The sequence below is a fragment of the Eschscholzia californica genome, unplaced genomic scaffold (assembly GCF_041429995.1).
Source record: "Eschscholzia californica isolate CP2 unplaced genomic scaffold, dmEscCali1.0.p SCAF_5, whole genome shotgun sequence".
NCBI lineage: Eukaryota > Viridiplantae > Streptophyta > Magnoliopsida > Ranunculales > Papaveraceae > Eschscholzia > Eschscholzia californica.
Window position 1 is genome coordinate 14208790 of NW_028238472.1, and position 20378 is coordinate 14229167.

Below are 20378 nucleotides of genomic sequence, written 5' to 3' on the forward strand. Positions count from 1 at the left end.
TATCTGCAGTGGGCCTGATACATATTGTTGTGCTAGTTTTGGGGCTTTTGCCCAATCCCCCAAAATTAAAATGATGAAGAGTACAGATCTTTTTTACCTTTGGATTAGGCCCAACTGTCCAAGCCCACTCGACTTGACTTGGGATGAATCAGTTGCTATACTCTGTTTTTCTTCTTCTTGTCTTACTTTTCCCCTTCTTCTAAATTTTTATACTTTTTTCATTCTTCGTGTATTGTTTTACATACAAACTAGTGGGTAGTGATTAGAAATTATGAATTGTGTATGAGTTGTTATGAGTTGGTTTCCACCTTTTATGTATGAAATATGAATTGGTTTTGCACTTATTAATTAGAGAATAAGAACTAGAGATTATGAACTTGTTTACTTGTTTATGTATTGCATTGCTTGTTTGTATTTTGTTGGTTGATTGTGAAAGGTCTGTCGCCTCATACAACATAGATTAGGAAGCATTTAGGGTGTTAGAGCTCTAAGGTTGAAAAAAGAAAGTGTGGATTTCCATGTTTAATTTATGCTTAAATACCAAAAACAAAATGGTGTTTGTTGTAATATTAGTCGATATCCACATCTTAGTAACGGCATTTCATATGTATTGGATGTGTCGTACTGTGAATTTGTGTTGCAGTAATTCTTTTCGAGTATTCGAAATCTATAAACAGGGTTAATACCAACCACATTCTTTTTATTTTTTTGATTTAGGTGAAGAAGAGATATTTTGTACTGGAACTAGTTGACTGACTCAACAGAACAAATCTAATGGAGAATAAAAGTGGTGAATTACTTCTAACCTCTCAGAACCCTAATGAGAATAAACCTCGAGCACAACCAAAGAGGTTCCAAGCAGAGACTGTTGCAAACTTTACAAATAAAAGAAAGTAGTTAAAGCTTGAGAAGTTTTAATTCAGTATAGAAATGCTGAAGATTATCATAGGGACGATAACAAGCAAAATCCATATAGATTTAATCTATTAACTAGACTGTCACATTAGACTAAGTATGGAAATAATACTAGGACCATAAGCATTAAGCTTTAAGCTTAGACTAGTAAAATTTAGGGTGTAAGAGTTACACGGGAAGGCTCAATATTACAAACTCTTATTATCAGAAATAAGTTAGTTATTTCGTCATTAAATCGTAGTTTAGTATTTAATCGACAGTCCAAAAATAATGAAGCATTCCAAGTAGGTTTATTAGATGCGTGATCTGGTAAATGAAACCCTATTAAGTGAACTGGAATAAATTCATTATTAACTCCCTAGTCCAGGTCATTGCTTGGACAACAATGATTCAAGACGACTAGCATGTGAGATTGATTGATGGCGCTGTTTCATGGGTCATAGGAATATAGTATTTAAGTCAATTACATGAGTGTATGATTTTGAGATATACACTGGACAACCCAAAAAGTAAGAGTTCTATAGAACGTCAAAAACACTCATAAGACAATATTGGAGAGATTCCTTAAACATGAGTACTCCACTCATCTTCTGTAAGGAATGTCAAACTTTGTAACGTCAAACGTCGTGCCGTGAAAGGAGGTTATAAAGGCGGATTTCTTGGAGAGACAGGATAGATATGAAGTTAAATGGGAATCCAAGGCTAGATTATGTCCTCCTATTAAGTTAGGATTAGTATCTCCGAGCCACTTGAGGAGAAACAACTAGAAAATGTGTGGCCACACTCAAATGGATTAATGATTAATCATTTGTTTTGACAGTTGTTCTCTAGATCAAGAAAGTCTGAAAGGTATGATGTATCAGATGAGATACAGAGAGACATGAGAATCGAGCATTGCACTTGTTCTAAGTACAAGTGGGAGACTGAAAGATATATCCGTTCGGTCTGAAGGAGATGTCCTTCCGAAAGAGTGTCCTTCGACCAAGATGACAATGTAATCAATTCATCAGATAGTATAAAGATGAACTAATCCTGAAGATCATCCAGTCCAGTCCAATTAGGGGTCGTAATGCTTTGCTAGAAGGCAATTAAGATCGTCGAATCACTTCAGTTATTCGCGGCTAACATAGATCGGATCCTACAACGGGTTACACATAAGAGTGGTAACTTGATCGGAGAGACTTGACTAGACGGGAATAGGCTTAAGATGGATTGGATTCAACTAAATAGGTCAAAAGGGTTCGAATAACGATTCAGAACAAGATAGAAAGAACCGGGCTCGAAAGGGGTGCCCGGAGCAAGGCTCCTTGGGCCGGCCATATGATGGCTGACCAAGGTAAGTGGGCCGGCCAGATAAAGCCCATAGTGGGCTGCCCTGGCCGGCCACATTAAAGGGAGAAAGCCAAAATACCCCAAAAGGGTATTTTGGTAATTATCTTTTCAGTGACCCGGAAAATAGAAAGACCTAATTTGAATATGATTCTAATTAGGGTTTCTCTATATAAGGATCATTAGAGAACAGAAAAGGTGTGGATTTTTCTCAGAAAGAAAAATTATGCAGCTCTCCCTCTCTCTCAATATACAGCTGGTGGAGATAGAGGATTGTAGAGAAAAAGCTCCCATTCTATCAATCTAGTCAAGAAGAAGAGTGCTTCTCAACCTTCTATTAAATCCTAGCAGACATTCAAGAAGGGAGATCAAGTTAACCTACTCGGTGTCTCAAGTAGACGAGCGACGATTGGAGCTTTCGATCTTCACACGCGAATTGGAATGGTTCGAGGGAAAAATGCGATAAAGGTATTTATCCCTCTTCTAGTTCATTGATTAGTTCTTGCTTTATGATCCTGGTAATCTAGTGTTAACATATGATGTTTGAGATTTCGCTTAAACACTAGATAGTGTATTAGATACACATAAAATCATACAAATGTACCTAGCGATGTTCTCCCGCAACCCATTGACAAACCTCTCGATCTTTTCCTGCTCTGTGGGAATTAACTGATTAGCAAATAGGGAGAGTCTGTGAAACTCATACTCCAAAACTGTTTGATTCTTTCCTTGCTTCAAGTCCTGAAATTCCCTCTCAAGTGTCTGTTGTGCTGAGAAAAGAACAAAGTTCTCCATGAAGACCTTCTTAAATTCTTCCCAAGTGAACCTCAACGGATCCACTAGCCTAGACTGAGTGTCCCACCAAGTAGCGGCATTCTTCTTTAACTGGAACACCGCCATCCGTTGCTTACACTCCCCAGAGCAATCAAACGCCACGAACATCCTCTCTATCTCCTTACACCATTCATATGCCTCCACCGGTCCTCCAGTTCCATCAAATATTGGCGGTCCTCATGATAGTACTTCAACCATGTCGTCTCAGTCGGTGGCCTTTGATTCACCACAGGACCTCCCGTCTCTAGTGTCGGATTCTGCGTCTGAGCTTGTTCCCTTGTTTAGCCTCTGCTGCAATGTTAATCAAATTTTGCAATGCGACTGCATCAATGGTCACTGTCGCTCAACCGTTCAAATTAGGATTTGTGGTTTCATGAGCCCCTGACTGTGCTTGTGAATCTTGGGGTCTTGTAGACCCCCCTTCCTCAACTATAACACCTCGACCTCTACCACCACCTCCGGTGTGAGCACTGCGACGTCCTCTGCCACGACCAGTAGCCCCTCCGCTTTCCATAACTCTATTCACATCCAAAAGAGAAACTAAGTTAAAACTTAGACAGTGAACATCTCCATACGAAAAATTACCACATACAATGCGCCTAACGAGGTTGAACCCTACACACTGACCCTAGGATTTATGAACCTAGAGCTCTGATACCACTTTGTTACGCCCCAACCCTTAGCAGTTGTCGATATTGTCCCCGCTTTAACCACCTCACACAGGTACGGAGTTTTGTTCTTGGCGAAGGCACCACAAGCCTACCCAAAAGGCCTCGGTACTTGCTAAGTTTGAGCGTACACCTATAGTCCAGTCTCTGAACACTGTTGCGAGCGATGTAAGACTATTACACACTCATAGGTGTACCAACAACCGCTCGACAAAAGGAAATCGGAGGTAAGACCTTTCATGAATAGATTTAATATTCTTTATGTTAATTTCACTAACATTTAGGATAACGTAGAACATGTCATTTTAGTAGGACAAAGTCGTTAGCCCCGAAGAAGACTAGGCAAAACTCTTTGATCATAACAAAGTTTATCTGGACAAAGTGGCCATTTTAGTAAGGCAGGTAATCATCCCTTCCCTTTGTCCACCTATATGACTATCCTGAGTGGTCACTTGCTTACTAGTTTGCCAGACGATTACGAGTCGTCAGCTTGACGCCTTGACCTAATCACCATAACCTGTCGAGACTGTGTTCCAACTACTTTACGAGTCACATCAAATACCAACCACGGTGATATATCTGACCATTTTCGTATCTATTTCTTATCGAAAGTTACTGATTTGAGCGTCAAAGTCTCTTTGTCCAGGTAGTGCTACCCCAGTAGCATTGATGATCCCCATACCTCAAGTGCATCTCCCAGTACCAACTACCAATTACCAAACACACAGAGCACGCCCGCCAATGATGGGGAAACTGCTAAACATCACGAGAGCCAGAGAGAGTAAACAAATGAGAGAAAGGAGAGAGAGAAATGGAGGTCTAGGTTGATTCAGTTTTGAAGAAAAATAGAAAACCTAAATATAGTTAAAAAGAAAGTGAAAAAAAAAACAGAATGAGACAGATTCATGTAGTCTGTTATTCTTTCCCACAGAGAAGAGGAACAAGAAGAAGAAGAGAGAAACCCAAAATAAGAAGCAAGAAGAAGTCTTCTGAAGAATCAAGAAGAACCCAAATTGGTACTACCCACAAGCTATTTTGTTTAACAGATTTCTTCTAGATCATTTAGAATTCAATAAAACCTAATGGAATTACTAATTTCATTTTTTTAATTAACAGATTTCTGAAGCAAATTGAAAAGGTCTGTCTTGATCAAGGTAGAAGAGGAATAAAAGAGGATAGCAGATGTGGATGCCAAAGGGTGATGAAGAGAAGAAAGATGGAAATGGGATGATAGCTGTTGCTGTAGATAAGGATAAAACAAGCCAATATGCTCTCAAATGGACTACTGATCATCTTCTTGGCAAGGGTGCAACTGTTACTTTAATCCATGTCAAACAAAAAGTTTCTTCTGCTCCTATTCCATGTAAGCTCATCTCTCCCTCTCTATATCTCTCTTTAGATCCTAATCTTCTGCAAAGTATTTAATAAATGACTTTATTTTGAATTCCTGTTCTAAATGATGGGTGTTTGGTACCAAATTGGATCCCTCAAAGAGTTTTCCTCCTAACCCATATGATCAATTGTTAATGAAATCATTCATAGAATCATATACTAATAGGAGAACTAGATTGGAAAAGAATACCTAGGGAATGAAGATATATGTTAGGGAAATTTTAAAGGGGCCCCCATTTTTGTTAAAAGGGCCCCTCTCGTGAATTCGGTAAGACTCCACCGAATTCACAATTCGGTACGAGTCCTCCGGATTCACAATTCGGTACGAGTCCACCGAATTCACAAAAATGGGCTACTGGAGTGAATTTCGGTGGACTCGTACCGAATAGTCTCTTGTGAATTCGGTGGACTCGCACCGAATAGTCTCTTGTGAATTCGGTGGGCACCGAATTCACAAGGAGGGGCCCTTTTAACAAGAATGGGGGGCCCTTATAAAACTACCCTATATGTTATTATTGAGTTTAGCCCTTCTTGTAATCCATGGGTGATTTCGCTTGGTGGTTCCTCGTACCCGTGGTAAGGGTTCTAGATATGATTTGGGGTACGGTTTTTTGTCCCAAGTACCAACTGCCTGTGATATCATGCTTTTTTGTATCTTATGTTTGCAGTAGGATCCCACGATGCAGTTGCATCTCCATTCAAAGTACAGAATGAAACTCAAAACAAGGAAATTTTCCTTCCGTTTCGTTGCTTTTGTTCAAGGAAAGAGGTAATTATTCGAGTTGACTACATTCGTTTCGTTTTCTTGTTCGATTTTCGGTAGTAAAGGAACTCCTTTGGCATTGACAAAGCAAACATTCTGACTATGATTTATTTGTTGTTGAACACAAATATTCTGGTGAAGATAAAATGTAATGATGTAGTTCTTGAAGACTTGGATATATCGAAAGCTTTAACCGAGTATGTTTCCCATATGGGTATAGATACTTTGGTCCTAGGTGCTGCATCAAGGAGTTCCTTTTTCAGGTAATGTACTATCTTTTTTCTTACAATTTCTTACAATGTACCTCTGTTGTGTATGGTGGTCGAAATTATGAAATATATCGATGCTTTGAATGAGTGGAGAAAAATATGGTGTAGAAATTGAGCCAAATTTATTGAATGTTACAACAGATTGCTAAGTTTCGTAAAATTAGGTCCTTACTTCTTCTAAACATCTGTTTTTATAATGATTCAGTCAGTAGACTGCAAGTCCCAGTTGCAGTAACTTCCCATAGCCAGGCTGCTCATGCTCCTCCATGCGGCATGGAACTATCTCGCCGAGATGAGCCGCCCTCAGCTCTCATACCATTTTTAACTATCCAAGCCTTTGTCCCCTGCACCATATTATCCCAGGTTAGATTCCATCATGTGGCCCGGGGTTATGTTTTGCTCAAGCCCACCCTAAGGTAGCTCCTTAGACTTTTGGCGCCCCTTCAAGCGATACGTGCTATCATAGTATCCAGTTTCGATATATCAGCCATATGTAAATGCTCCACTCGCTATCAGCTAAAGTCATTTCTCTTATTTCATATGATGAGATCTTGTTTAACAATACTGTTATAAGTTTGGGACTTTCTTCATGCATGTGCATACATACTTTGTGTTCAACTTCGACGTAACCACAATTTTTTTTTATCAACAGGACATTTAAGCCTCCAGATGTTCCGACCATCGTCACAAAGACAGCTCCAGATTTCTGTACTGTGTACGTTATCTCCAAAGGAAAGGTCTCATCTGTGAGAAGTGCCACCAGATCTGCCCCGAAAGTATCCCGCTCTAGAGCCAACATTCAGATCCAGGAGACCTTGAAGCCTGCGATACTTGAAGAACGTTTCCCTCAGAACAGCAATCCGAAAGGTTTTTTACTTTATAATTGACATATCTTTCCATCTCCCCTCAAAATTATAAATAGACTATCTGAATCAATTTGATCTGCAGCTGGAACAACATCACCGTTCGAACAACGCAGTTTCCAGGATGAATTGGACACAATCAAGTAAGTCAGGATACCTTAAGCAACAAAATTTACAATTTTTTGAAATTTGAATGGTGATGTCATTGATAATTTGATACAGCACAACATATTTACCAGTATCTTTATTGGCTGAAACATTTTCTTAACGCCTAAGATAAGTGATGAATCTAAGGATTAGGATTAGTTAGTTTCTTTTGAGTTCCATTTTGACTGCTCTCTCAAATAGACAAGTGTCACCATTGTTTACAAAACAGAATACATGCCAAAGAAAGTTACCCAAGTTCATCACATCTTGAACATATGTACAATGTTCTTTCTCAATCGTCGATAAAGACTGCAATAAGCTGAACTTTAAGAGTGTGTCTTAGATATTAGGTTCATAATGAACTTTTGATCTTGTCCTGTTACCATTCATGTTGGGACCATAAAAAAGCATTCTAGATTAAGTGTTCCTGTGTTTTATATCAAACTCATGCTCAAATTTTGAAAATAGAAGTACTGAAAGTATTTGTGGAGACCATTGGTGTGACCCATTTTACGATTTTTTTGGTCGGTATCCGGACATCTCATATTGGTGCCAGATTGTGAATTATGTTATGGTAGGTTCTATATTTAGATTGAAGGTCGTTATAATGTACATACGGACACCTGTCCACTCAAAGTACTAATAATTAGCTGCCAATTCTTTGCCGATGACATCAAGTTTTCATAGTTGATGTGGAAAGTAATCTAAACACGGTGGTTGGAAACAGGTCACCATTCAGCAGAATAGGAGGGAGAGGCTATACTGATAGATCATATGAACTTTCAGCTCCAGATTCCGACATATCATATGTTAGCTCTGGTAGACCCAGTACAGAGCGCATGTTCCCCTCACTATATGAGAGTTATGATGCAGGCCGGACTCCACCAAGATCTTCAAACGACTCCGATGTAGAGAGCAGAATGAGCTTTGAGTCATTGAGGTTGGGATCCAAGCCAAGTGGTCTACAGTCTATGAGTGATTTCTCAATGGTTTCGCAAGATAGCAGCAGGTTGTCGTCGTGCTCATCAAACATGGTACAGGTATAGTCACTAAAGCTTGAATTAAGGATTCCTTTTCTTTCTGAAGTCTGCTTTCTTTGGGTGGGTAACATGTATCAATCTCTCTCTTTTGGAGATTAGGGTTCTTGTTTCCAAATTTTTATTTTACTTAATTTTTGTGTTTGTGGTGTTATAATACAGACACGCAAATACAAAACAAATTAGTGATTATGGTTTTAAATTTGCAGGATGATGTTGAGGCTGAGATGAGGAGGCTAAGATTGGAGCTTAAGCAAACAATGGACATGTATAGTACGGCTTGCAAAGAAGCGCTCACAGCAAAGCAAAAGGTACTGGTAAAATATTACAACGAACAATTATGTTCCAGTTAATTAGTTTCATGAATGGACTCGTGATTTTTTTATTTCAAATCAAATTCATGGATCCGTATGCAGGCAATGGAACTCCATCGTTGGAAAATGGAGGAAGAGCAAAAGTTACAGGAGGCAAGATTATCTGAGGAAGCTGCTCTAGCACTTGCACAGCAGGAAAAAGCTAAGTGTAAGGCAGCGTTGGAGTCGGCTGAAGCTGCAAAGAGGATTGCAGAACTAGAAGCACAGAGGAGAATTAATGCAGAAATGAAGGCTTTAAAAGAAGCAGAGGAGAGTAATAAGGCATGTAGTACTCTGGCACAGACAGACGTGAGGTATAGAAGATACACCATAGAGGAGATTGAAGCTGCAACAGAGTGTTTCGCTGAATCCAGAAAAGTTGGGGAAGGGGGTTATGGGCCTGTTTATAAATGTTACTTGGATCACACAGAAGTTGCCATTAAGGTTCTCCGTCCAGATGCAGCTCAAGGAAGATCACAGTTTCAGCAGGAGGTAAAGTACTCTGAATAAAATGATAGGTGACGAATGGCTCTTTTTCTTATCCTTATTTCGACCAGCATGACGGCCGTATCGCCCCTGGGCCTACGGGTAATCCAACCTTTCAGATCCATCTCGTTTCATTAATAGACCCCACGCTTGGAACCACGTGATGGCAATGATGGGCTTGACACCCAGAATGGCCTTCATATTCTTCTTTACCCTTGAGAGGCCACCCACCACTTCAATTTCTTTCAGAGATGACGTCTTCAAGAAAATATGTTATTTTTAACTCATAAAAGTTATATTTTATATAACTTTGCAGGTAGAAGTACTAAGCTGCATTCGACATCCAAACATGGTTCTCCTCTTAGGTGCTTGCCCAGAGTATGGTTGCCTAGTGTATGAATACATGGCCAATGGGAGCTTAGATGATTGTCTCTTCCAACAAGGAAACAACAACCCAGTACTCTCATGGCAACTTAGGTTCCGAATTTCTGCAGAAATCGCCACCGGCTTGCTCTTCCTGCACCAAACCAAGCCAGAGCCATTGGTTCATCGTGATCTCAAACCAGGCAACATTTTGCTCGATCGAAACTATGTGAGCAAGATTAGTGATGTCGGGCTCGCCAGGCTCGTCCCTCCATCTGTAGCCAACAATGTAACACAATATCGTATGACATCGACCGCTGGGACTTTCTGCTACATTGATCCTGAGTACCAACAAACAGGAATGCTTGGTATTAAATCTGATGTCTACTCTTTGGGTATCATGCTTCTACAAATAATAACAGCCAAGCCACCAATGGGCCTAACTCACCATGTCGAACGGGCCATTGAGAATGGACAATTTGCTCAAATTTTGGACCCTGCCGTTACAGACTGGCCTGTCGAAGAGGCAATGGGTTTTGCTAAGCTTGCACTTCAATGTGCCGAGTTGAGGAGAAAAGATCGGCCAGATCTTGGGAAGGTCGTTTTGCCAGAGCTTAACAGATTGAGATCCCTTGCTGAAGACAATATGCACAACTTAATGATGGGTAGTACTGGTGGTGGATATCATTCATCAGGAGGATTTTATTCGTCATCCGGCTACAGTCACAGTCATATGTCACCCATGAAACAGGTAAACATCTTTTATTTCTTCTTGAACGCATAACACAGTCCACATTTTGTTCAACCCACGTCTTTCAACATTTTCGTCCGTTTTCCATTGCCAAAATGGATAGATTGTTTAGAATGGCGATCTAAAGGTTATGTAGTTGATATCTTAATATATCATTAAGGTATCCCCCCTAATCATATGCTAAAGATGAAAATCGATATTAATTACAGGTCTCATGCTTAGATTAGATCCTAAAACCAGAAACAGTTGTGTGTCCGGGCCTAACATGTGCAGAATATGAACATTTCATTGTCCACGAATTAAAAAAACTTATAGCATTTACTATTGACTAGTTTGCTTCTGAATCTGGTTCTACTATATCTAACTCGTCAATGTCTGATTCATCTTCATCTGTCTCCTTCAATAAAAACAATAAAGAAAATAAAAAGGTCTGAAATCTGTCTTGGATCCAGACGTCCTAAAATTTAGGATTTGAAATTGAAAAAGGGAAACAAAGACTTCTTAAATTATGGAGTAATGTGGTGTTTGAATGAATGCAGGATGCGATGAGCGATCCAGTATTTGGGCACTCTCCTTACGAGAACTCAAGGACCCATACAGGCCTCTCATATTATAGCGCAAGGTGATCAATCAAATCTGAATGACAGACCATGACCGTATTTTTGGAACCTAAGGCAAATCTTTCAGGTGTTTGTAAGCTTCTTATTCTTCCTCAAGTCATAGTAAAAACAATCTACGAAGCAACACAAGGCGGTACCTAAAGGATCATATATTTCTCTGTATTTATTGTCTCAGTTGTTGGTGGAGCTTGAAAATAAAGATTTTCAAAGACATTAAGTAATGAAAGTTTAAAGTCTACAACTGACAAACATGTGTAATTTATGTTAATTCTTTTTTTATAGAATAAAGCTATATCTACTCCCACTTTGACCCATTACTTGACTCTATGTTTTAATTTTGAAAATTTTAAGAAATTCTCGAGATTGACCCGGATATGTCTTATAAAGTGGAAAATAAATGGTGAGATGACTGAATTAGGTCAAACAAGTGGTCCAAGTGGGAGTTTTTTTTTTTTTTGATGAAGGTCCAAGTGGGAGTTGATATAGCATAATTGGTTTTGTACGAGAAGAAGTGCAAAGGAATCACGTTGGGTTAGGTTATTTCTCAAATAGCCCCCAACTTTATGACCGGTTTCTTGCCTAGCCCTCTACTTTATCAAAAATACCAAGATGGTCCCCTTTTTCAATTATCGTTATAACACCGTTAATTAGTCATCATCTCTCTTTCCTCCATCTCATCATCTCTCTCTGCCACCTCATCTTCTCACCACCTCATCGACGAAGGTCGCCGGCCGGCCAATTTTCTGGTCGGCGACCTTCAAACATTAAAAAAAAAAATTATTTCTCTCTCCCCTCTCTCTAAATTTTTTTTTTTAATTTCCTCTCGTCTCTCTCTCTCCCCTTCGCCGGAATATTTAGAGAGAGAAAGGAGAGAGAAATAATTTTTTTTTAATGTTTTAAGGTCGCCGGCTGCCGACCTTTGTCGGTGAAGAAGATGAGGTGGCAGAGAGAGATGATGAGATGGAGGAGAGAGAGATGATGACTAATTAACGGAGTTATAACGGTAACTGAAAAAAGAAGTCATCTGAGCATTTTTGATAAAGTAGGGGGCTAGGCAGGAAATCAGTCATAAAGTTTGAGAATTTTTGGGAAATGACCCTTCTTTGCTCCTCTTGCTTTTCTCATTTGAGGCTAGTGATACTCACACAGTCACACCAGAATGTCAGGGTTAAGAAAATGGAAGTATGGGTATTTTTGCGCCTCTCTAAAGTGTTATTAGCATCCCTGTTCCTCGCACTCTTCCCAAAAATTTGCCTTGATGGAGGCACCAATAACACTTCAGAGGGGCGCCATTAAAATTACCGATCTGTATTACTCACCCCAAACTGAGCACAAGTTGACTCCGGTACATACTCTATGACGGGGGAGTTAGGGGCCCTTAGAGCTCACGGATACCATGGAAACATGGATCCAGCAAGCACTCGATTAGCCGATCTCTTTCAGTCCTGTTATGCGGGGGAGTTAGGGGCCCTTAGAGCTCACGGATACCATGGAAACATGGATCCAGCAAGCACTCTGATTAGCCAATCTCTTTCAGTCTTGTTTGATGAGAATTTACAAGAATAGGCGGGTTTGGGTGGTGTCACAACCGCAAATTATTAAAATTTAGTCCTTGTTTATTATCTCCATTTGATAAATAATTGTCCGACGGTCTGACCCATTCAAATAGACTCGCTTGTGTCCGACCTTTCCTGTATGTTCCTGCTTCCATGTTGCTGGTATATAATGGGACTCATACCCTTCTCTTGAAGGATCTTTGGTGTGATGAGCATCTCCTAAAGACAGTTTCTACCAATTCGAAAGAGAAGTACACTAAAAAATAAATCCATGTGAGGTGATCGTTTGTCACGGGGGTCATACAGCATGGAATTTTGATGATTGATCTCAAGAGGAATTTACGAGACTGGGAAATAAGAGATACAATTGGTTTGCTCTTTGAGATCGGGGACCGTTGAATACATCCTCTCGACCTGATGTCAGACTCTGAAAAGACAACGAAGACAATAAAGCATCCAAATAAATAAGTAGGTGAGTAAGACATCACGAGTCAGACAAATAAATATACTAAAATCTGACTCAAATCAACGAAAACCTCGAGTCGGATTTCAATTCTTACTTAGAAAAACAAACAAATACTACCAAAATATGGGAAGGAGAAAGCAATTAAGCAACCTTCTTTCAAGAAATAAAGCAACAAAAGAAAGAGCAGATAAATATGACCGAACAGGAGATTAGTTGGATATAAATATATATACCTTAAAATCTTCTCAAATGATTTAAGTAAAATAGATCCCAGAAACCAGTAGTATTACAAATGATGAAATTCACAAATAAACTACCAGGAAACCAGAACCCATAGAAGTCAAGTACTTCCTTCTTTTTTCCAATCTCAAAGTTAAAACAAAGAAAAACATAAATAACAACAGAAAAACTCTAATACATATAACATAAAATCACCTTTCTTCGATTATTCTGCAGTCATAGGCGGGTTGATGCAGCACCTAAAGCGAGCCTTTCTAACCGTCGTCATTATCTCAGTTTCTGCATACTCAAGCATTCTGACAACTTCAGTGAAAGGGGGGCGGATCTCGGGATTGGCGTCCCAGCAACGGGTCATTATCTCACTAAGCACTGGAAGGCAATCGTTCGGAATAATGGGTCTCACGCCTTTGTTTACTACGGCAAATGCTGCCTGAACTGCTGACATGTTCTGGAAGGGTAGCATACCAGTGATCAGCTCCCACAAAACTATTCCAAAGCTGTATATATCAACCTTCTGTGTATATGGTCTGTGCTGAATCATTTCTCTGCACATAGATAAATAAGATGATGATTAATCACACCAATTGCACCAAGTAAATGGAATCATCACAAGAAGTAATAGCCAAGATATATTATATGCCAAGCAAGAAAATCTATCTATTACTCATATGCTATTTAACCTTGTACTACTTCAACATGCATAGACCAGGAAGACTGCTCAAGAATCAGAGGAAAAAAACAGGAAGAAATAACACATATCGATCATACGAGGTTTGGATGTACAGATAATGTTCACTTTCTACTTCAACATGCATCAAGTCTGTAGACCCTAGAAATCTAATACTCTTTTTTCGAAAATAGAACCTAAAATGGAACCTAGAAAATCTAATACTCTCTTCCAAAGTTGACCCAAATAGAACCTAAAATGGCTCATGGAAGCTGATAACAGGTACAAATCGTACAATGTAAAGTTGAAGACCATGAAACCCTAATGAAAAATGGTTTCATGAACTACTTTTCCATGATAGAAGAAATCAAGTACAAAACTGATAACAGAAGCAAGACGAATCAGCCCGTATTTATAGCCTATAATGGCAGGAGCTATAAGTAATTTGGAAAGGAATTACTTAACTGAAACTAACTATTACAAATCTAATAAAAGTAGGGTGTTTTCAGCAAATCCTGAAACATAATAAACAATTAAATCAAGTGTGGCTGAAACGTGGCTGGACACCAGCCAGGTTACATAGAATATGGAACCGTGGGATCGACATGGAAATGATGCCTTTCTTTAATCACGTTACCCGAATGGACCATCCAAATCAATACTTCATATAAAGAATCAAAACTTTCTCATAACAACAATTCTTGACCCCAAAAAAGGGCAAAACAAACTCAACAGGAAGGACTTAACAGGAAGGGACAAAGCGATAGTAAACAGACATTGCCTGCTCTAATCAAAGCAAACTTAACAGGAAGGACTTCATTATGCGGAGTCTCAATTACATCCAACCCTCAATGCGATCTGATAACACCGAGCTTGCCTAGTCGGGGCAGAGATCCCAAACCCAATCACTTAGTCCTATGTGCGCTTAAGGGACACTTAAGCGGCCAAGGGTATAATGAGAAGGGGGGCACCTAGTTTTGTTAGCTTTAGCGACTAGCGAGTGCTTGCTCGCCTTGCCTAAGGACCTCTAACCTAGTCAATTGTGTTGCATTTATGAAATTAAGTTATTTTATCTTTTACTATTGATTTCAACTACTATTTTACTAGTACATAACAACATATGATAAGGAGACGTACTTCCAGACAATATTTTTACGACTTGAAAGTTTTTTTGAAGATTGATGCTCCATAGAATTATTTAATTAGTTGTTTCACTTTTATGTTGATAGCAATCAGCATAGTTATAAAATAATCAATAACATTTAGATAATCAGATCCACTTATAAGTATTCAAATTGTAAGCACATGCTGAAGAGGTGAAGTTGATTTTTTTATAATGTTTTTGGGAGATGGAAGGGGGGGACCACATTCAAGGCAGACGCTTAAAGAGATGCTTAAGCACAGCTAAGTAACCGTATCGAGAGTTCGAGACGAAGTACCCATATTTCATCACAAACTCTTCTCTTCTATTTCGCATAGTGGAGAGTCCTTTCTAGCGAGGAAGTCTTCATACAGCACTCACAGACTTCCCGTAGCATGAAACTATTTAGTGGGCATCCATTTTCTCATTGTCATACTAAAGTTTGATAATATAGGTAATTAATAGCTAATAGACATGGTTCAACTTTACTAATTGGGACTTTAGCTGAATAAGTAAAGCAGAGACTATAGATCTAGTAAGGTTAGAACACTCAATGAAACTATGGATGCAAGATCAAACAAATAAAGGTAGAAAAAATAGATTTTTTTTGTTTCCATTTTAGTGGTTCAATCTTTATTAGCCACAGAGGAGAGTAGATTGTTGAAGAACTAGTTCTGACAGTAACCTAGATTTACTAATGAAGCTAGATAACAGAACTAGAAGACAAATCTACAATTATCCACTTGATGAGCAATTTAGTATTACTATAACCCAAAATAGGTCAAGTGTGTCCACAGCACAACATGTTAAACCATTTAGTTACCTACAACACATAACTAGCACGATAACGGCAAATTAATATAAAATTCCCCAGACATGGTTTGTAATTCATATGAACAATGAATAAATGAGACCGCCACCGAAAAGAAATATATTCTTGAAAATTAATTGAGCAAATATAGAAACCAAGATACGATAAGGGATCTTTTAATTTCATTCAGACTCCAAATTGATTGCATACAACAGAACAGAAGAACTAACAGCTTATGCAGTGAATCTGTGTATTAAACATGGCATGTTAGCAAAGATATTCTACCAGAAATAAAGATAAAAGACTAAAACAAAATAGGGAAGGAAGAAAATAATGGAGAAATTCAATAATCGAAGAAAGAGAACGGAAAACAAAACCAATCTTATTGTGAGAGGGTAAAATCTTACGGAGCCATCCACCGATATGTTCCAGTCTCTGGTGTCATCCCCTCAGTTTGAACCTCAATTCGAGCTACACCAAAATCTGCAATTTTAATTGATTTATCAGCGGAAATTAGAAGATTATCCGACTTAAGATCCCTGTGAATGAACCCGAGCCCATGTACATAAGCCATCCCCCTTGCAACATCCAATGCCTGCTTAACTGCCAATTTCAAAGGCACAGAACGGTTCTGTCGCCTTGTCAAGAACTGTCGAACTGAACCACCCTTGGCATACTCAGTTATAATGCACCAAACCATTGGTTTACGACATGCTCCAATAAAGCGAACAATATTGTTATGCCTCAAAGTGGCAAGCATCATTACTTCCTGTTGGAACTGTTGTTCCATGAATTGTGCCTTCTCAGGGCTGTTCTCTGGCTTTTCCAATATCTTAATTGCCACATCTTCACCATTATATGTACCCTTATAGAGTTTCCCGAAAGCCCCTTGTGCAAAAGCTGTACCCATATTAAGCTTCCTCAAATCAATAGTCCATTCATCATAATCCTGAAGTCCTTCAGTTGGAAATCTACTATCAAACAGAGCTTGAGCAAGTGCATCATCACTTAGGGCATGAGACACCCTACCAGGACGAAGAACACTATGACCTACCGAGTAATTGTTGTTGACATTTTTCAGACCAGGATGGCTCAAAATATGAGTATGTGAATCATTTGATCCAACACTGCTGTTATCTACAGACATAGAAACAGATCCGCCACCATTACTAGTCTGCATGCTTCCAATACTATCAATGGACATATTCGAACCCTCACCGAGTTTCTGGTAAAACCCTTGAGTGAAATCATAGAAGTTGTTTTCATTGTGATTAGCTATAACCCCGGTGAACTTAGGACCTTCCAACATCTTCAAAATCTTAAATTCAACCCTAAGAATTGAAATTAATCCCCTTTAGTTCTCCTTCAGCACAAGATATTAACCTCAATCACCATAGCTAACCCTAAAACTACAATCAAACTCCAAGTTAGGGTTTTTCCTAAAAAAATCTGATACTACAGTTTCTTGAGTTGAGAATCTCTTTTTCCCCAATTAAAAGAAGAACAATTCTAGCAAATCAAACCCTAGTTTTCACTTCTTTCTGATCTCAACAAACCTAGCTATCAACTCAAGTAGTATTAAATTTCTTTTCCCAAATTACTAAACTTTAACCTAAAACCAAGATACACCTCGAAAAACTCAGAAGTTTCTCTCTCTCTCTCTTTTGTTTTCCAGTTAAGAGAGTCTTATACAACTTTAAGGTGTTCAGATTTACCTAATCACAACATGAACAAACTTGTACAAGAGTAATAAGTCAAGAAAGAGAGAAAAGTACAAAAAAAGAAAATGAAAACCCTAATTAGGAAAGAGTACAAGTATTAATTAGAGATGGAAATTTTACAGATTGAGTTTGTTGAAATCTCCGTCTCCTTTGTGGTTGGGGGGGCAAAGTAAGAAAACTTTCTAAGCTTTTCTCTTTCCTTAGGAATGAAATGAGAGAGAAGAGATAATTTTGCAGAAGAAGAAAAAGAAAAGTTGATGAGAGAGAAAGAATAAGAAGAAGAAAATTAGAGAGAGAAAAAGTTTACTCAGAAGAAAAAAACACTTTATAGAGAGAGAGAGAGAGAGAGAGAGAGAGAGAGAGAGTGGATGGTGGTATTTTCGAGGAATGAATTTTATTGGGTGCTCTATTAAAGGGTCACCTTAGTTTTGCTCGTTCTACCAAACTCTTTGTTTACATTTCCATCTATTTAGTAATTTTTTTTGTATTTTTTGAGTATAGAAAATGACTTTTTAGGTAGTAAATAGTTTCAATATAGCTAAAAAAACCCTAATCTTTCACTATTAACTATTTTCTATCATAATATTAAGGCTAATCAGAGGTTAGGTTTAAAATAATTTCAGTAATTATTATTAAGGTCGAAATTTTAAAACAGCTTTTTCATTATTCCCGTATTACCCTTTTGTATTTTGCTCTCTCTCTCTCCTTACGGCTGCAACTCGATGGGGAAAACCTAGGGCATAAATTTTCGATCGAAAAGACGAAGAGGAGACGATGATTTGAAGATATACTTTCTTCCTTCATTGATTCATAACTATTTAGGTCTTCATCTTCTCTTTAGTTTTCTTTTTATACAAATAATTAGGGTTTGCCGAAGTTATCTGCTTCATCTTCATCTTCATCTTCACATTCGTTTCGTAAGTTCATCATCTTCATCTTCTTTACTGTAAGTTCATCTTCTTTACTGTAAGTTTGTTTTATTTATATAATAGATTATAAATTATCTTTTGATTTGTTTGTTGTTTATTTTCCTCTATCTACTTGATGAATCTTCAGCCCTATATATGAATTGCTTTTGATTTATCTTTTTGATTTGTATTAGAGATTGCTTTATGTTTATTGTTTTTTATTTTTTCATACATGGTTTGTTGGTTCTGATGATCAAGTAAATATCTATTTCTGATGAATTTGTTGTGCAAATTGTGTTTGCACAATTTGGAGTAGAGCAGCAAATGGTGTTTTCACAATTGTGTAGAATATTACTTTTGTATTTGCAGCATTCTTAACAGATTTTTGATGAATCTTCAAACCTAAATTTGAATTTTGTTCTGCAAATGGTGTTTGCACAATTTGCATCATTGTTAAATTTTTTGTTTTCATGGTCAGGTGATGGATTTAATTGAGTCATCTAGTGTGTCATCTTGTTTTACTCAAGCTAGTTCTTCATCGAAGTTGTTCCAACATCCTCTCCGGTCTGAATCTTGGGGATCTGTGTTTACGGAAGTTGGTCAAAAGTTTGAAGGAGGTGCTGATCAATTTAGGTTTGCATTGAATAGGTATTCCATCAAATTTGGTTTTGGGTATAGAATGAAGAGGAACCATGCTCATCGGGTAGTAGCAATATGTCCGGTTCAGGGTTGTGGGTGGAAGGTCCATGGTTGTTCAAGGTTTGGTATATCATCGTTATTTTATTTGAAGAAATATGTTCCTGAGCACACTTGTGGTGGAGGTTTTACTGATATAAACAAGCCAGCAGTTCATTCTACTGTTGTGTCTAATTTGATAGAAAGTGAAGTAAAGGTTGATCCAAAGAAGAAAAACAAAGCTATTATTACTACTTTTCAATCAGATTATGGTATTAAAATCCCATACCATATTGCTTACAATGCAAAGAAAAAAGCACTTCATTCTGCATTTGGTGATGAGGAATCTGGATATGCTAAACTTGATTGGTATACGAAGTCCATTATGAAGTGGAATCCTGGTAGTTATGTGCAGCTACAACTTGATATGGGCACTTATCAGTTTGAGAGGGTTTTTATAGCATACGAGGCTTGTATTAATGGTTTTAAGTACTGCAGGCCTGTTATTTGGATTGATGGGACGCATCTTAAATCCAAATATAAGGGGACTTTGCTAATTGCTTCTGCGAAGAATGGTAATGAAGGTATGATTTCTAAGTTCATGAATTTATATAGTATGTGTTATAAATAGTTAAAAAGAATGGTAATGAAAGTATGATTTCTAAGTTCATGAATTTATGTTTTTAAGGTTTCTGTATGCACACCTGATTGGGAACAATGTGTGGTATGCAAACACCTGTTTGCATGTGTTTGTTATGCAAACAGTTGTTTGCATCTGTGTGTTCTGCAACCATATTTGCAAATATATGTCATGCAAACATGTTTGCATATTCAACCTCTACATATATATGTCATGAAAACATGTTTGGTATGGTTTTTTAAGTTGATGAACTTATATAGTTTTGTTTAACTAGTTGCAATTTATTTATTTAACAATGTTTTCTTTTCAGGATTTTTTACTATTGCTTTAGCTGTTGTTAGTGTTGAAAACAATTCAAATTGGAATTGGTTTTTGGAGAATTTGGCTCGTGTTGTTGATAGAAGTCGTACATATACTTTCTTGTCTGACCGTCACCCGAGTATTATCAAAGGAGTTGGTGATCTTTTTCCAAATGCACACCATAGTTATTGTGTGTGGCACATTAGGAACAACTTAGTTAATGCAATTGGTTATGGTTCTCAAAGAGCAGATTACATTGAGTCTTTGTTGTATCGGGCTGCTCGTGCGTTGACTAAGGATGAATTTAACATTCATTTTAAAGAGACGATGGAGTTAGTAGGTGGTAGACGTTTGACGGATTTCTTTAAGAATTGCCCATTTGAAAAGTGGGCAAACTCTTATTTTGTCGGTAAAAGGTATGGCGAGGTTTGTTCATCCTTGTGTGAGAGTTATAATTCCTTGA

At 38.1% G+C, this 20378-nt stretch overlaps 3 protein-coding genes across 3 annotated transcripts; 2 read left to right on the forward strand and 1 right to left on the reverse strand.

Annotated features, from left to right (window-relative positions):
- The first annotated feature begins 4372 nt into the window (after positions 1–4372).
- LOC147537293 (U-box domain-containing protein 52-like) lies at positions 4373–11094 on the forward strand. The gene is made up of 11 exons (XM_086640056.1): positions 4373–4762; positions 4863–5109; positions 5807–5907; positions 6043–6164; positions 6823–7037; positions 7119–7176; positions 7908–8220; positions 8427–8528; positions 8634–9062; positions 9373–10170; positions 10710–11094. Exons 2-11 carry the CDS (start codon positions 4929–4931, stop codon positions 10794–10796), a joined length of 2406 nt encoding a protein of 801 aa, XP_086496182.1. The 5' UTR covers positions 4373–4762; positions 4863–4928; the 3' UTR covers positions 10797–11094.
- Positions 11095–13021: 1927 nt separating this feature from the next.
- LOC147537294 (serine/threonine-protein kinase STY13-like) lies at positions 13022–17701 on the reverse strand. Its single transcript, XM_086642247.1, has 3 exons — positions 17513–17701; positions 16079–17080; positions 13022–13597 (listed from the first exon to the last, which is right to left on the reverse strand). The coding sequence occupies exons 2-3, from the start codon at positions 16978–16980 to the stop codon at positions 13258–13260; spliced, it is 1242 nt and encodes a 413-aa protein (XP_086498373.1). The 5' UTR covers positions 16981–17080; positions 17513–17701; the 3' UTR covers positions 13022–13257.
- Positions 17702–18781: 1080 nt separating this feature from the next.
- Positions 18782–20378, forward strand: LOC147537295 (uncharacterized). Its single transcript, XM_086642755.1, has 3 exons — positions 18782–19559; positions 19926–20264; positions 20332–20378. Exons 1-3 carry the CDS (start codon positions 18782–18784, stop codon positions 20376–20378), a joined length of 1164 nt encoding a protein of 387 aa, XP_086498881.1.

Coding starts and splice junctions, on each gene's coding strand:
- LOC147537295 (XM_086642755.1), top strand. CDS start 18,782: ATGGATTTAATTGAGTCATCTAGTGTGTCATCTTGTTTTACTCAAGCT. Junction 19,560..19,925: donor TGCGAAGAATGGTAATGAAG/GTATGATTTCTA, acceptor TTTTCTTTTCAG/GATTTTTTACTATTGCTTTA. Junction 20,265..20,331: donor GGAGTTAGTAGGTGGTAGAC/GTTTGACGGATT, acceptor TGTCGGTAAAAG/GTATGGCGAGGTTTGTTCAT.
- LOC147537294 (XM_086642247.1), bottom strand. CDS start 16,980: ATGTTGGAAGGTCCTAAGTTCACCGGGGTTATAGCTAATCACAATGAA. Junction 13,598..16,078: donor ACATATCGGTGGATGGCTCC/GTAAGATTTTAC, acceptor ATCTATGTGCAG/AGAAATGATTCAGCACAGAC.
- LOC147537293 (XM_086640056.1), top strand. CDS start 4,929: ATGTGGATGCCAAAGGGTGATGAAGAGAAGAAAGATGGAAATGGGATG. Junction 6,165..6,822: donor TCAAGGAGTTCCTTTTTCAG/GTAATGTACTAT, acceptor TTTTATCAACAG/GACATTTAAGCCTCCAGATG. Junction 7,038..7,118: donor TCAGAACAGCAATCCGAAAG/GTTTTTTACTTT, acceptor TTTGATCTGCAG/CTGGAACAACATCACCGTTC.